General features: G+C 41.2%; 1 protein-coding gene across 1 annotated transcript in view; it reads left to right on the top strand.

Annotated features, from left to right (window-relative positions):
* Positions 1 to 15,371, top strand: part of sema3aa (sema domain, immunoglobulin domain (Ig), short basic domain, secreted, (semaphorin) 3Aa) — a 93,155-nt gene that overhangs the window by 45,851 nt on the left and 31,933 nt on the right. Inside the window, exon 2 of the mRNA XM_074697746.1 lies at positions 5,491 to 6,055. Coding sequence (XP_074553847.1) covers positions 5,950 to 6,055 — 106 coding nt within the window. The 5' untranslated portion in view covers positions 5,491 to 5,949. The remainder of the gene's footprint in view (positions 1 to 5,490; positions 6,056 to 15,371) is intronic.

The following is a 15,371-nucleotide window of genomic DNA, read 5'->3' as shown; positions in this document are numbered from 1 at the left end:
GATACACCATCATATCAGTAACAGCACACTGACACCCGCCACACACACACAAACACACACAAGGATTCGTTTGACGCCTCTCCCCTGTCCACTGCGTCCTCATAAGCAGGGTGTCTCGTGTCCACTTCTATTTTTACCAGCAGGCGCTGAAAGCCTCTGGAAGCTCCTTGTCAATGGGCATCTCATTCCACCGCCAACGGCGTGTCACCATTTATTAAGTCGTCATTACTCAGGGCCGCAGCGGCTCCGGGTGTCTCAAATAGATCGACAGGGATAGGCCGCACTGTTGCTGCACTCCCTAAAGGGCGAGCTGTAATGGCGTGTCCCAGCACATCTCATCGCCCGGTGAGGATCGATGCAGGGAGCCATGTCACAGATAAATGGGAGGAAGGCGGCTGATCGGGGCAGAGGAGGGAGTGAAAGGTCGATGGAAAGAGGCTGAGGGTGGTTTCGTGTCTGTCCGCACATCTTTTTGTTGTGGGTGAACAGCTAAAAAGCCTGTTTGGACTAAAGGGGCGATGAGATACGAGGACATGGGCGCCACAGTTGAGGACATGGCACTCAGTAAGATTCACTCAAAACAACTCAAGCAAGCGTAATGAAGAGCTCATTCACTGAAACGCTCACAAAAAGTAAAATACTTAGGTTGTAGATTTTAAAAAGTTCAGAGAGTTGAATCTAAATTGTTGTTTCACCAGGAGAAGGACAAAATTATTAAATTCTCTGCTATTATTGATCAGATTCTTAAAGCAAGAGGTGTGATTGTTCTACCACCTGGATGTAAACATGCACAGATGACAGATGGAGTCTTGTAGTGTGTTGTAATTTTGGCAATGTTTTAATCCAGAAAGTGGCGATTCAGTTGGGTGTTGGTTGTGTTTTGTTAATTGTAAAATAACTAGGTAACACTTTACTTTATAGGTTGGTAAATTTCATTGCATTTAGGGAATAATTAGACAACGTTTTTTCTTATTTCTTTGAAGTTGCCCCTAAAATTTCATGAGAATTTGGTGAAAATTAGCACATAACTTCTGGCCAGATTCTGTTTTGCAGTGTGCCTGTACTCACAGTGTCTATCACAATCAGGTAAGGCCAATTTACAACCCCACTCTTGGTGAATATCACATCTGAAGCCTTCAGTTGTATCGTGTAAAACATTTAAGGCCTAATCATAAAGGTTCATCATTTTGCATGTGATCTCGATTATGCATATCAACAAACTCGGTACTAAAGAACTTGGTGAAATTAAACAACAAATAGCAAACTATCAACTGCTTATTGGGAAACAATGAACCTAACTTCTGTATTCAAGAACTAAGCCGTGATTTATCACCCGCTTATCTGAAAATAGCAGAAACGTTGGGATACCTCTAAAAACATTTTGTGGTGGGTTGTGATTTAATTTCAAATAGATTATTTAGATATATTAACCTTGCAATTTGGTGTAAATTTCAAAGAAACTTGTAACCTACTAATTATGACTTCTGACAATAAATTTCGACATAATTCCAAAGAATTTATGTGCTAATTTCTAAGAAATAAGAAAAAACTTTGTCTAATTATTACCTAAATGTGATGAAATTTGCAGACTTCTAAAGTAAAGTGTTACCAATAATCACTATACCATGTGGATGCTAAGCTCCGAGTAGGCCTACATGCTGGAGATGCTAGCTCTGCTAACTTAAGGCATACTCAGCAAATCAATTTAACATCAGTTCCCTGATCTTGTATATAACAGTGTTCAAATGTGCTACTCGGACTGTTTCTTAGAGTTTACAGACTTTTCAAGTAGTCTGCTGGTCAGACTAAATTTATGCAAATCAGTTTGTTTGGAACAGAACTTTAAAAATGTCTTGCCACATCAGTCATCAGTGAGTTCAGTGCTCGAGAAAGTTAGTGCATCAATTTCCACTTGTTGGTAATTTCTTCTCCCTTTTAGAGCTCTGTTCTGCTTTAAACATTTAGCTGTAGTTTCTAGCTGTAGTGACAGAATTAACCGCGCTTTGTGAGTTGCTGAGATCTGAGAATATGCTTAACAGGCCATAGAATCCGGTGAGGCAAGAAATATGAGCACAAATAGGCTTTAAATCAAGTCATAAACAAGTCAGCTGTTGAGTTAGATCAAATAAACTATTTTATATGGAGGTAAACCTGAAACAGAATACTCTCTGAAATATTAGTACGTCCTACCTTATGCAACCAGGGTTTGCTAAGCTCTGATTGGCAGCATGGCTAGTTTAAATAAAAGGTCACATTTCACCCTCATGTTTGATAGTGAAACATGTTTCTTAAATTTTTGTTGAACTGTATAAAACTCTTTTTCTATATCAGTAAAACAACTCCAGGATAACAATGTTATTTTAACTACAAGGGATGATTGCCAAAACCGTAAAAATAAGATATAAGTCTCAGTAAAATGGTCCCCCTCCAAGGAAACACGTCCCACATTCCAACTTTTATTTTTCTTTCAACAGAAAAATTAGTACACAGTCATGTCTGAAAAAACTAGCGTGTCTATTTATTGAGCATAAAACACCTAAAATACAAGTCTAAACTCGTGTACACGACAGCAGCATTAGTTTTACTTTAGGGCTCCAGTGGGAGTGCTTGAATATAGGGGTGCCCTTATATCACAACATCCACTCTTAACATGGTCACCTTACACCCGCCCACTTCTCAGGTTGTTTTCTTTTAGTGTCTCGAGGTGCGTGAGTTGACACATCAGCACTCGTGTTTATCAAAGCTTTTATCGCCTCACCACTGCTCCGTCACACTGTGAAAGGAAGCAGGAGGTTTACACACACACAAACACCTGCAGGGGCGAGTGGGGGTTTACAGGAGGGGGAGGTGGGGGGTGTTGTTGACCCGCCTCGCTGATGGGAATGACTTCTCCAGATACAGGATCCGTCTCAGACTATACAGGTTAACTACCAGCATGTGTTCCCCTCAACTGACAGACTTCATCTGGATATGTCCGAAACACTCTCAAAATCTATACTCTCTGTGGGAAAATCGTGCCTGGATTTATGTAGAATAATCCCAATAACACTCTTCAAGAATGTAAATGATATCCTGGTCTGGAGAAAACAAGTGTGACGAATTCATACGCCAGCTCTTTGAACAATAGAGTCAGACCTTTTCATGTAATTTTCCTTCAGGATATACAAGATACGTCTGTTAGAGGAATTAGACTGTTGTTTTGTCTTGTCTGGATCTGATTTATTTCTCCTAAATTTCCCAAGACCATGGCTGTTTCCTTCAGCCATATCATCCGGTCCATTTTCTTATTCACTCAGCAGATCAAGACTGGCAGAGGATGAAAATGCAGTAAAAATTTAGAGTGCTTGTCAAAAACCTGAGCGCAAAAGTAAAAATATTTTCTCATTCTGACATGAAATGTTTCTTTTTTTAACAAATTAAAGCTTTAGGAGTTGTTTCTGGAAACAAACCAAATCTAAACATTGAAAGCAGGTATTAAAAAAAACCTTAAAGTTTTCCCCCCAAAAAATCTGTGATTAAATATTCTGGATTAGCTTTAATCAATTTTTGAGTTGCTTGAATTGAAATTTAAGACTTATTGAAATGATGACACTCTGAAGGGGCGGGCCTCACACACCAAGGTTTGCCCATAGCTCTGCCCCTGTCAGCAGGCCTCCAGAGGACTGGCAAATCAGAAGGAAGGGGGTTTGTGGAGCAGGGAGCCTTAAAGAGACAGGGCCTAAAATTAAGTGGTTCAAATAGAGACTGAAAAAACGTTTTTCTAAAACAAAAGTAGATTTTGTTTTATAAAATTTGAATTATATACAGCTACTACAGGGGTTCCAAAGGGATGATATAAAGCTTATAAAAGCACAGTACCCCTTCCAGAAATTTTATAGCAGACACAAGGAATGACTGGCATTTTTGACCTGTAACTATATTATTATGGTTATGAATTAGTTTAACCTAGCTGTTGAGGTTGACAATGTTTAATTGTGTTGCTATCCATAGTATTTACATAAATGAAGCCTCTGCAGAGTGTAGAGTGTCCACTTCAGGCTGGATTCCAAAAGCCAAGAGATCCTCATTGGCAGACTGGTACAATGGACACATTCAGCCTGAATATGTACCTGAGCACTGATCATTAGCACTGCACAAGGGGTGGGTTTTCCATTATGATTCCATAGAAGTTAAAAATGTTTATTCTTAAGGTATGACTTGACTGACATGAGCTTTTTCAGCTGTTTTCTTGCTGCCTCGAGGCCCTGGGGGGTTCCAAACCTTTGTCTGTTGAGAATTAGGCTGAGGTAGTCAGGCAGTTTTCTAATATAGTTACTGAATGCATCTTAATTGGTGGCACTAATCTCACTAATAAAGCTGATCACACCAAGTCTACATCTATGTTTGATTCAGTCAAAGGGCGGAAATCACAATAATACCATTAAGTTTTTAAAAAAAAAATAAAGATATGCTTAGGAATGCGTTGTAATATGATTGGAAGTGTCAGAGCAGCAACAACAACTGAGTGGACCTTGATTAATTCCTTCCATTTACTCTTACTTTGCAGCCCTGGTATCGATGAGCAACAGCCATGCTGATGTGTAGCATATAGTGAATAACAAAGCAAAGATGGTTCTGGTTCTTCAAATTCATAAAAGAAAAATTAAGTCTGGGACGACTTCTAAAAAACAGGAGAAAGATTTTTTACCCCCACCAAGGAGAGTTTGAGAGTTGAGGGTTTGTTTGTCTGTGAACAACATAACTCAACAATTACGAATGGATCTTGATGAAATTTTCAGGAAATGTTCAAAATGAAATAAGAAAGAAGTGATTAAATTTTGAAGGCGATTCGGATCACAGTCTGGATCCAGGATTTCTTTAAAGGATTCTTTATCATTGTGAGATAGGGCTATTTTCACCATACGTGTATATAACTCCATGATAAATGGTCGGATTGCTTTGCAAAACAATACAAGACAAGATCACCATAATTTCTGACAAATGTAAAAGTATGATCCAGATCCTGGCAATATTCTGGATACTAAGATCCAGAATATGATATATGTACTGGGTCATCATAGTTTATAACACTGTCAGGTAACAAATTATCATACAAACCTGCAACTAACACCAAATTGTAGCAGACAGTCTGCTGAAAGGGAGTATAACATTAAAGTAGGACTAAAGTGTTCTGTCACAATATGCTCTCTGAGTGATTTTCTAGTTCCCCACTGTTTTTGCTGTGGACAGATGAGAAGAGTTGAGTAATAAAAAAAAAAAAGGAAAAGGTCAGCTGATGACTAACACATCAGGAAATAAAAGCGGAAGAGACAAAACTATATAAACCTTATGATCCACTCTAATTCTACTCCACTTTACTGGTTTTATCACGGCTCTCTTGTCATCCCGCCCCCCTCCTCCCTCTCTCTGTCTCTCTCAGTGGCTCTCCCTCCCCTCCCCTCTCTTTCCTTGGATGGTGAAGCTCTCTTTCTCTCTTTCTCTCTCTGGCAGTCTGGTGGAGCCGCACACAAGGATTAGAGGGTTTGCTGTGAGTGTCTGCTCAAAGAGAAGAAGCCAGAAGACAGAAAGAAGGAAAAAATACTCTCCAGTAAAGGACAGCCTCACTATTGTGGACTAAGTGATCTGATTTACCTTTTAAAGCAGGCTCTCATCTTATTCAAGCTGAGGTCCTGCTGAGCCTTCACCTGGGAGAGAAGAGATAAACCAGAGGGACTATAAAGCCTCGGACCTCCACACGGGGAGCCATGTGAGCAGCACCCACCTCACTCCACAGAAAGCACACCTCACAACCAGGATTTTTTCTCCCTCCCCCTCTTCCCTGGAACCTCCACTTTCAGGGGACGCTCCAGGCTCAGCGTACCCCAGCAGGAGACGCTCATCTCTGGGCACTGGTTGGGGTGCGAGTGCCCCCCTGGTCTGGAGGCCGGCCGGCAGCAGCGCTCCAGCACCATGGATTACCTGTTTGGGATTGTAGTGCTGCTGTGCGGGGCGGTGCAGGCGGGAAGAGGTGATGAGCCCAAGCACAATGTACCCAGACTAAAGCTGTCATACAAGGGTAAGCGCACTCTCTGTTTGCCCCCTGACTCCAGGTTATACCAGACCACTGTGGTTGCTTTTAAATAGCTTGTCGAGTTTCTTGCCTGTGGGTGCTCTTTCCTTCTTTTCTATTCATCCTTGCCATTTCTCTGAACCTATTTCTGCCTCTGTGATTCTTCATTCACTCTTTCTCTTGGTCAGCACACACAGCATCTAACTCCTTTCTGCTTAACCTCCTGTCTCTCTTGCCTCTTTCATTAACTCACTCCGTCTCTCACACTTGCTCCTAGAATTCACTATTCTTCTTACAAATTGTCAGATTGTTTCCATATGCTGACGAAAAGCCTCTTGCCTGGAGTTTAATGTATATATTGGCCCCTCTGCCAGTTTTCCTCTTCTTATAGCACTGTACAGCCCTGTTAAGCGCTCTGAACCGGCATAAGAGCCTCTGTTATGATGGCTCCTGTCCCAAAAAGTCCACTTCCATCATGACACAGAGCCTTTCTGTAAGGGGCTTTGCAGGTTTCACAACTTCCTATGACTCCAAACTAAATGGATCCAACAGTTGGAGTTTTTTCTTTTAAATGGAAACTATATGTGCATGCTGATTTTATGCAAGCATTAAAAATTCTCAGTGCGGCAGAATACATTTGTAGAAAATGAAAGGGAGTCTCTTGTGCCTTTTTATACCATGCACGTGTAAGTTTTTGACGTATACAAGCAAACATGTTATTCCCTCTCCTTCTGTGTTATTTTGAGGGTAGACTGCGGAACGCCGGCTCTTCCTCTCCTCCTCCTTCTCCCTCTTTCTCTCTTTCTCTCTACGTCTCGACTCCTCTCTCACACCCTCCACTAAATCAGGGTCTTCGTAATAGCAGACTTTTCATCTCAGCTAGAAATAACTGGCAGCATTTTTGCCATATTTTGGGAGGCTTTTTTTCCCCCTCTTTAATGTCAGTGATGGTAGGCTATTGTGGTTCTTTGTCCTAAAACATGACCCAAAGTATACGGCTGGGAGTGTGGTCCAACGATTCTTTATTTTTGTCCTGCCTCTCTCGTAAAACATGCCCTCTGAAAATTTACGAACGGGCTGATTTGCCGTCCCTTTGCAGCCAAAAACATGAGTGTGTGGTTGACTGTCACCCAAAAGCTTTGGCTCCCTGGACAATTTCAATCCATCGTGAGGGAAAAAAACCTGATTTCTTTGCTTTTTGACAGGAGCAAATATCATATTTGTCACTCAAATTTATTTTCTATCTTTAGCTGAGCCTTTGCCATAACTTATGTTTAGAGGCCTGCTATATGACATGCTTATATTTTAGCTTGAGTGCAAGTTGTAATTGTGGCGCAGTATATTTTCTTTTATCACCCTTTCAATTTCAAAGTGTTTATGGTGATTGTTTATATTCTAAATCTAAAATAAAAATGTGTGTGACTTTAAGCTTCAGCTCTTAGCATGGAGCTGAACAGCCTCTTCAGCGATGGCACTGGGAGAGGAGCATTTTAAAAAGTGATGACATACATTTACCATGCAGACAAAATATATCTGGACTGAATCATGGCTGAACTTACCTGCAAGAAGTCACTCATCCCTCGGGCTCCATTATATCAGTTCACACGAAACAGGAGCCTCTAGGCATGATGGGAAAATGTCATCCCTCCTTTACGCAGCCATCTGTTAAAAGAATGTGAATATAGTTCCCTCCTGCCCCCTTTTGTGATCCTCTCCACTGTGTAGTCTGACAAGAAAACACGTAGCTGACAACAATTTGAGACAAGAGATATGTCATCGAGCATCAAAGTCTGTGTGGAGCGACTGTTCGAGTGATGGATGTGCATCGTCAAAACCAGCAAGACAGGTCTGCTGGAAGACGTGCTGTCTTGGAAGATGTACTTTTGTGGATGTACAGTTATTTTTGCTAAAAGTACATCAAAGCCTGCTTGTTTTTTTATGTGTGTGTGTGTGTTTGTGTGTGTGTGTAAATGTTCTTGCCACATCTTGGTGTGAGGACTCAACACCCTCTCTTGTGATTTCCTGCCTTTCGACTGTAAGTGGTGTCTCAGTGTGCTGGGTTTTGTGTGTTTTAGAGAGGCAAGAATGTGTCAGGTTTGGCTTGCACTCATATAATAAGACACCTGGTTTTGTGCGTGGGGCCGTGCAAGTAGGCATGAACTCACAAATCTGCATATTTTTTTGCGCTGTTGGATCAGTGTTTTTATATTTATGCATCATCACCAACTGCTGGTAGCTTGTGCTGTTGTTTGAATGTGTACATAGCATTGTGTGGGTATGTACTGTACAAACTGTAGGACACAATTAATGCCAGTACAGGTCTAAGTATCAATATTGGTATTTTCTGTCAGTATCAGTTCCACCCGCCCCCACTACCCCTTAAAAAAATATTTTTTTATTTTTTTAGCCATTTTTTTGTTTGTTTTTTTTATTTTTTTTTTGTGATTTTGACTTTTTTTTTCTCAAAAAAATAAAAAAAAACAAAGAAGAAAAATTTTGAATTTTTAAAGAATTGTGATTTCCAACTGCCTTTAGCCTGAGTTGCTCTATAAGTGTATGATAACCTAAGTATGATTTTAAAAGAGGTCTGAAATGGAGCAGTTCTTTAACTGATAATTAAAACACCTACAACACTTTGATATCAGTATTGGCTCAAAAAATAAGTATTCATTCATCAAAGTTTGAAGTAGAGTTCATCTAGTGTCAATACCTTTGCCAAAATTTTCATATCAGAACTGCAGGTGTTACCTTTAGGTTTATTATCGGTATCAGCAATGGTATTAGTAGCATTTCTATAATCAGTTTTAATACCAGTATCTGTCTTTTGAGGCCATTCCAGTGCCAGTGTCTTTACTTTTGTTGATTTACTCAGGGTTTCAAGTAAACTTTTGCCAATAATGATATCTTTATCAGCACTGATACCAGTATTGGTAACAGTCTTTGTGGAAGTTACCTGTGTGGTTATCAAAATTAAAAAAATATATTCTAATAGTTATACCAATACCTATACTTAGTCTTAATTTGATATCTTTGCTAATACAAGGCCATATTATTATCTGTTTTTGTTAGTCAATACAAGTATTTCATGTTATATTAGTGTTCGTATTACTACTATAACAGTAAATTCCTACTATTAGAAGATTTTTGTAAAAAAGTGATAGTAATATTAATGCTGATATCAGTATCAGTGTAGTGTGAACACGAGCAATATCAGTATCTATTCTTATATTATTATAAAACCAAGTGTTGATTCTACAAAGAGATCAAAGAAGAATACTGACACTCGTGACAATTTTTTTTTACCAATATTAATACCAGTTTAGGAATCAGAATTAGAATTGATACCAGTATTGGTATTGCGTGGCTTATAGTAGTATGAGCATTGGTACATTACTGATATCAACAATAGTCATGTATCTTTTATACTATGTAATCCTAAATGAAATCATATCAAAGTATTGCTTTCACTTTAGGAACCAATACCATTACCAACACCAGTATTGGGATCAATACTGGTATCACTATTGGTCACTTACACTGCCTAATTAGTATCAAGATGAGCCAGTCTGCTGGTAGGGTAACAGGTCCAAATCCATAACCAGTTAATCTTAGACCAAAAAAGGTGATTTCAGGAAAGTTATAGTGTGACAGAAAGATATCGGTGTTGTGCTGGGAAAAAGTTGAGGTCATCCTCAGATTTCAGGTCAGCAGTCCTGTTTTTTTGCCTTTATAATGAGTATCTTTATGACACAAGCATCAGTGGGATCTTTAGTCTTAGCTGATGCTAAGCGCAGATATCAGTATCAGTGTCAGGAGAGGAAATGATGACATGTTGTGCTCTTTTTCTTTCCTCAATGGCTTGTGCCTGTGCTTGTGTCTAATGCTCACAGGTGTTTGTTGGCTCATTTGATGCCTGTCAGGGGGACAATTCTCAGTCAACACCCACTCTGAGAGGGTGGGAGACAAGGTGGGGGCATCTGTGGAGGGGGGAGGAGATTCTCTTTTTAATGAAGGAGAAGCTGGCAGACGTACAGCAGACGTACAGCAGACGACAGCGAAGGAAGGAGGGCTGGTTGTTAAGTGAAGTGTGGCTCATCCCCTCTCCCTGTGAGAAGTAGGCATGGTAATTAAGTCAAATAAACGACAAGGAGGAATCCTCCTGGGAAGGACAGTCAAACAAGCATCGAGCCCAGGTGTAGCGCAGTTCCCAAACAAGGCGAGCCTTTGGAAAGTCAAATAAACACAGAGCATCTGAGCAGGAAGCCATGAAATCAGCCTTAAATGAATGCTGATGACACGCCTCAGGGGACGACAAGTCAGGGAAGAAAGAGCTTCTCTTCTGCCGGAAAGGACAGTCGAACGACTGCAGAGTGAGCAGTTTGAAAGGTAGAACGACTGAGAAATAGCAGCAGGTAGAGAAAATGACCCCTCATGGGACGACTGGCGCAGCAAGTGAAAAGTAAATGATTTCCCACTGGGGTCAGTTAGACATTCAGCTAAAAGGATCCGGCTTCATGGGGACAGAAGTATGATCACAGAAGTTAATGATTTTCTCTTCTCCTTGAGACTGGAATAGCTCTTAGTGTCCTCGCTTTGACTCGTCACATAAGGAGAGGACGGTGAAACTCAAGTCCAGGTTAAAATAATCCTGCTTACCACACACACTGGGCATATTCACATCCTGTGATCAAAGACCGACATGTTTAAACAACTTCTGGAAATCAGCCTTGTGCTGTGATGTGTAAAATGATGACGAATAGAAACCTGATTTAAACTCTAAGTGACTCATCATCTCCTTGTGTTACCATCTAAAGCACTCTGGCGACAAACTGAAACCTTATATAGAAGTGTTTCAAGTGGACAACCAACACTACTCAATGCCTCTCCTTCATTTCTGTGACATCAAACACCAATAACACACTCATGGATCAATGCATACTTTCACACAATCACATTCCAGGATCATGTGCAACAATCAGGAGGAGTACTGACCCCTTAAGGTCAATCAGTGCACTGCAGCACACAGAGGGAGATCAATTAAACTGCTAAACTTACCTCTATTGTTGCGCCTAAAAAAAGAAGCAAGTTAACGTCGCTTTAAAACTTAAAAGGCCTCGTTAAACAACCTGATAATTACCCTCAGCGTGGGTAATTATGGAGCCTGCTTTATGACCTCTTAATGCCACGGCAGACGCCCCACGCTGGCTGGCTGGCTGGCTGGATGGATGGATTGATGGGTGGAACTAAGGAGGGAAGAGGCACTGAGCGAGACTGAGAAAGAGACAGGGGAATCTGGAATTGGCTTACAACCCTTCAAAATAGACACTTGGTGTGGAACCGCACTCAGCGCAGTCTGGACTCGGCCCCATAATGAGCCAGCCTGTGTGAGTGTGTCCATGTGTGCTTGTGTGTGGGCGTAAACATCCCTTTTGTGGCTGTTTGCATGTGTGTTGGTTTATCAGTGTGTCCTATTCATTCTTTTGTATATGAACAAGCTTTGAGTCTCCCTCTCTGGGTCTGTTCCTCCGTCTGATGTGCGGGCACAGGCTGACAGAGCGGATGTAGATAATTATAAGGTGTTCTCCCAAAGCGCCAACTTTGGAGATGTCTGCCTCCATCTCTTTCTCTGTTTCTCATCGTTCGTTTTCTTCATCCCTGCTCCTTCCTTCCCTCCTCTGTGGCTCAGTCGCATCCCAAGGAACCACAGCACCGCAGACCCTTAAGTACAATCTTCAAGTAGGCTGTCTGTGTCTTTCTCTGTGTGTCTTTTGCTGGTCTTCTTTTCCTGTCTCTTTGATTGCAGCTCAGTTGATACACATCTTTTGACTTTTTTTAGCTTCGTTTGAACACACATACACACATCAACTCTCCTGCCCTCATCTTTGCTCCCTTGAAGCCACATTCCAAACCAAAGCTACATTTCCTTACCGTGACTCACAAACCTGACCAACCACAGTGTTTAGTAAGCTAACAAGTCACCACACAAGTCGACAAGTTGAAAGTGGGGGGAATGGGATGTTTGTAAGCGAGTGTTTGTGTGAACACTCATTGCCCTGCAGATAATTGTGCAGTGACTCAAACGCACTTCCAAAACAAAAAGCCATTCATCTATTTAAGGAGAAACTGACACATGGCTTTTGCTTCATTTCTACTCTTTTATTTCTTAGAAAGTGTCTTTTTCTTCTGTGTGCATGTAGAGAACAGGAATGTGCTCCTGTATTGTTATTGGCTGGTACAGGCTGCGAGTTTTATGACCTTTTGTTAGCATAAATGTGTAATTAGCTTCCCAAACAAGTGCATATTTAGGAACCTCTTCAGTATCTCAATTATTTGCTGTAGAAAATTTCATTTGATTAAAAAAAAAATTCAGAGGCTTGCTGCTCTAAGCCAAAATAAGATGTAGTGTCAGCGCAGTGTGTTTGCTCAAAGATTAATGAGTCTGCTTTCAGCGATAGCAGCGTTCATTTTTCCCCGTGTGTACATAAGCACTGTACAGACATGCACGCAGGGAAAAATATCTCGTTTCTTTGCATCTGTGTTTGGGATGGAGGCTTGGGTTACAGCGTGGCGCAGATTGCTGGAGCATGGGTATGAATGGGTCCCTACCACCTGCTAAGTCTTGTCAGTCAGATGGGAGAGAGGGTGCACCGTTCAGTCTGAGCAGAGTCAAGTTACAAATGAAGGGGAACATCCCTGCAGAAAGACACACAGACAAAGACAGGGGAGTGGCAGGCAAATAGAAATGTTGATTTAGTAATTGTTCGGTTTTATTTTGCAAGGATGTGCAGAGGGGCTTTTATGATTATAGATGCTGCTTTGATTTTAATCCACTACTCTTCCTGTTTTGTGTCAAAAAGAAGGTCAGCTTGTAAAACCAAAGCCTCAAAAATCTCAGTAATTCAAACTTGATGTTATTCCCTTTCCCGTGGACTTGTTATTCCTCTTTCTGTCTCATAAATGTCAGAAGCAGCAGGCGCTGTAATGAGTTAGGTCCTTGAACACTTTAGCTCCAGTGTCGTAACTTATGCATCATTAGGAAATGCAGGGAAATAACATAAATCTAACCTAATTTTTATAACTTTTGGGCTAATGATTATATTTTTCAGCATTTTTTCACAATGCACTAAAGTGCAGACACTCTGTTCTTTGTTTGTTGCACAAAGCCTCGTCTTGTTACACCAGCTCTGTAAACAGAGGTGTGTATCTAAAATGTGCATCTGCTGCTGTGAGTTTGTTCTCGGTCTCTGTCGCATCACTTCGCCCGAGACACGTTGAGATCTGTGGCTCTGCCTCATTAATTTCTAATACAATGGCAGGGCTGACATTCAGCGACACGGTACAAGCTGACAGGCTGCACTAACAGGCAGTGGCTCCAGACATGACCACGCTAACCACAGCCTGGTTCCTCTCAGAGTCCATCCGTCAAACTGCCTCGCATTAGATAATACCGTCTCTGTCTCTCTGCACAGCTTTGCAGAGGGAGTGATACTGTGATTTGTGCCACATTTTGCCTCCTTGTACATATTCAAACAAGTCTGTGTCTGACTCTATTTGCATACAAAAGTGAAGTGAGTATTTGGAGTGTGCCTGTGTGTGTTTTCTGTAAAAGTAATACGAAGCAGAGGGAGGTAGGGCAGCCTGATTGCACAGTGAGTATTTAGTGGTGGGCTTTCTGGCTGGGTCTGTGGTTTGTAACCGCTCTCTGTGGCCCAGCCATCCAGTGACAGTTGGAGACACACAGTAATGAAACGTTTCCACATTGAACCACTTTTGTTTGTGCTTTTTTTTTTCTTTTCTCATGGGTTCATGTTTCTGCTTCACTTTGCTCCCATTATCCTCATTTTTCTCTCTGGTCTACTTTTACTTTCATTACGATGCCTTTGCTGCTTTTCTTCTCCAAGTGAGTATCCCTCTTCGCTTTCTGGATTTCTTCTTTCGAGGGAAAGGAGGAATGCTGTGCGGCGACGAGGAGGTCTGGCAGTTTGGTTGTGAGAAATGAACGGGGCTGAGTGAAGTTCAACACATACTTAGACTACACATATAGATTCTGTGTGGTTTGGGATGTGGTTAGATCTTCCTTGTTGCTCCCTCTGATACATAACTTATGGTTTAACATGCTCATATTCACAGACAGAATATGGTATTTAAATACCCAATAAGACACGGTACTTGACTGTGTATTATAGTTGTGAGTCATTTTGGTGCAGAAATAGAAAATTAAGTTGCCATTTCAACTGAAACTGTATTTTTAACTCAACAGAAGTCAATTCTTTTTGTGGCTTAAGAAGCAAACTTCTTTGCAGTTTTAACAAAAAATATTAAACACACCCTGCTCACGTGATATTTTATTCACATGGGAGCTTCTTTAATCGTCGAGTTCACCGCGATCTGTTTAAAGCAGCACATTTCCTGTCGCAGCTGTCACTCAACTACACCTGAATGAGAAACCCAACGGCCCAGGTTGTGTTATACAGCTGGTCACCATGGAAACCAACCCACACCTGCTACTGTGCTTAGAAAGGGAGAGAAAAGGGTGGGAGAGGGAGGTGAACTTTGGAGGCATGTGTGGATATCCTTGAGCTTAGGATAATATTTGAACACTTTGTTTAGCAAAGCTCTCTGCAAATTTCCACGAGGCGGCTCTTCAGTTTCCACTTTCCTATCTTTTTTTTTTTTTCCTCCTGACACCTGTGTTTTGCGGCCGAGGCCGTCGTGAGAGCTGCAAAAAATGAACACTGTGCCACACACGGAGAAAAAAGAAAGCATTCGAAGGCAAAGACAGAGGGACTGACATGCCAAAACCAAACCTCTGGAGATTTTATAGTACAGGGTGTCTTTGGTTTTCCAAAGCTATCCTTGTGTTTAAAAGATAAACATGTGTAATTCTGTGCACCAGCTCCTTTTGAGCTGCCATTTTCTTTTCAAACCACCTTTTTTTCTCCCTGTGCTTGTCACCAGAGGAGCTCTTAAGTAAAACACAGACTTAAAGACTCTGACAAACCACAGAAACACACCTGGAGGCTTAAAGTCACGCACTTTTTCGCCAGCAGCGGAAATCAAAGAAAGCTGTGTCAACAGCAGGAAATTAACAAGCAAAATGTGTCGGTCAAAGACGCTTCTACACGTTGAAAAGCCTTTCCTTCTTGTTACGCCTTTGTTGTAGATATAAAACAAGAGACACACTCCAAAACTGCAGCGTTAGTTTAATGGAATATCACCCATGTGTTGAATCTCAGTCAAGTGTTTTCCTCTGTCAGGCTTTTGTGTTGCGTGTCGCTCACACAGCAGCGCGGACACACATTCAGATAAACATAATTTAATG

The sequence above is a fragment of the Halichoeres trimaculatus genome, unplaced genomic scaffold, assembly GCF_033239565.1.
Source record: "Halichoeres trimaculatus isolate MK-OKI-2021-1 unplaced genomic scaffold, fHalTri1.1 fHalTri1_scaffold_21, whole genome shotgun sequence".
In the NCBI taxonomy this organism is placed as follows: Eukaryota; Metazoa; Chordata; class Actinopteri; order Labriformes; family Labridae; genus Halichoeres; species Halichoeres trimaculatus.
This window is presented reverse-complemented; position numbering and strand designations above follow the sequence as displayed.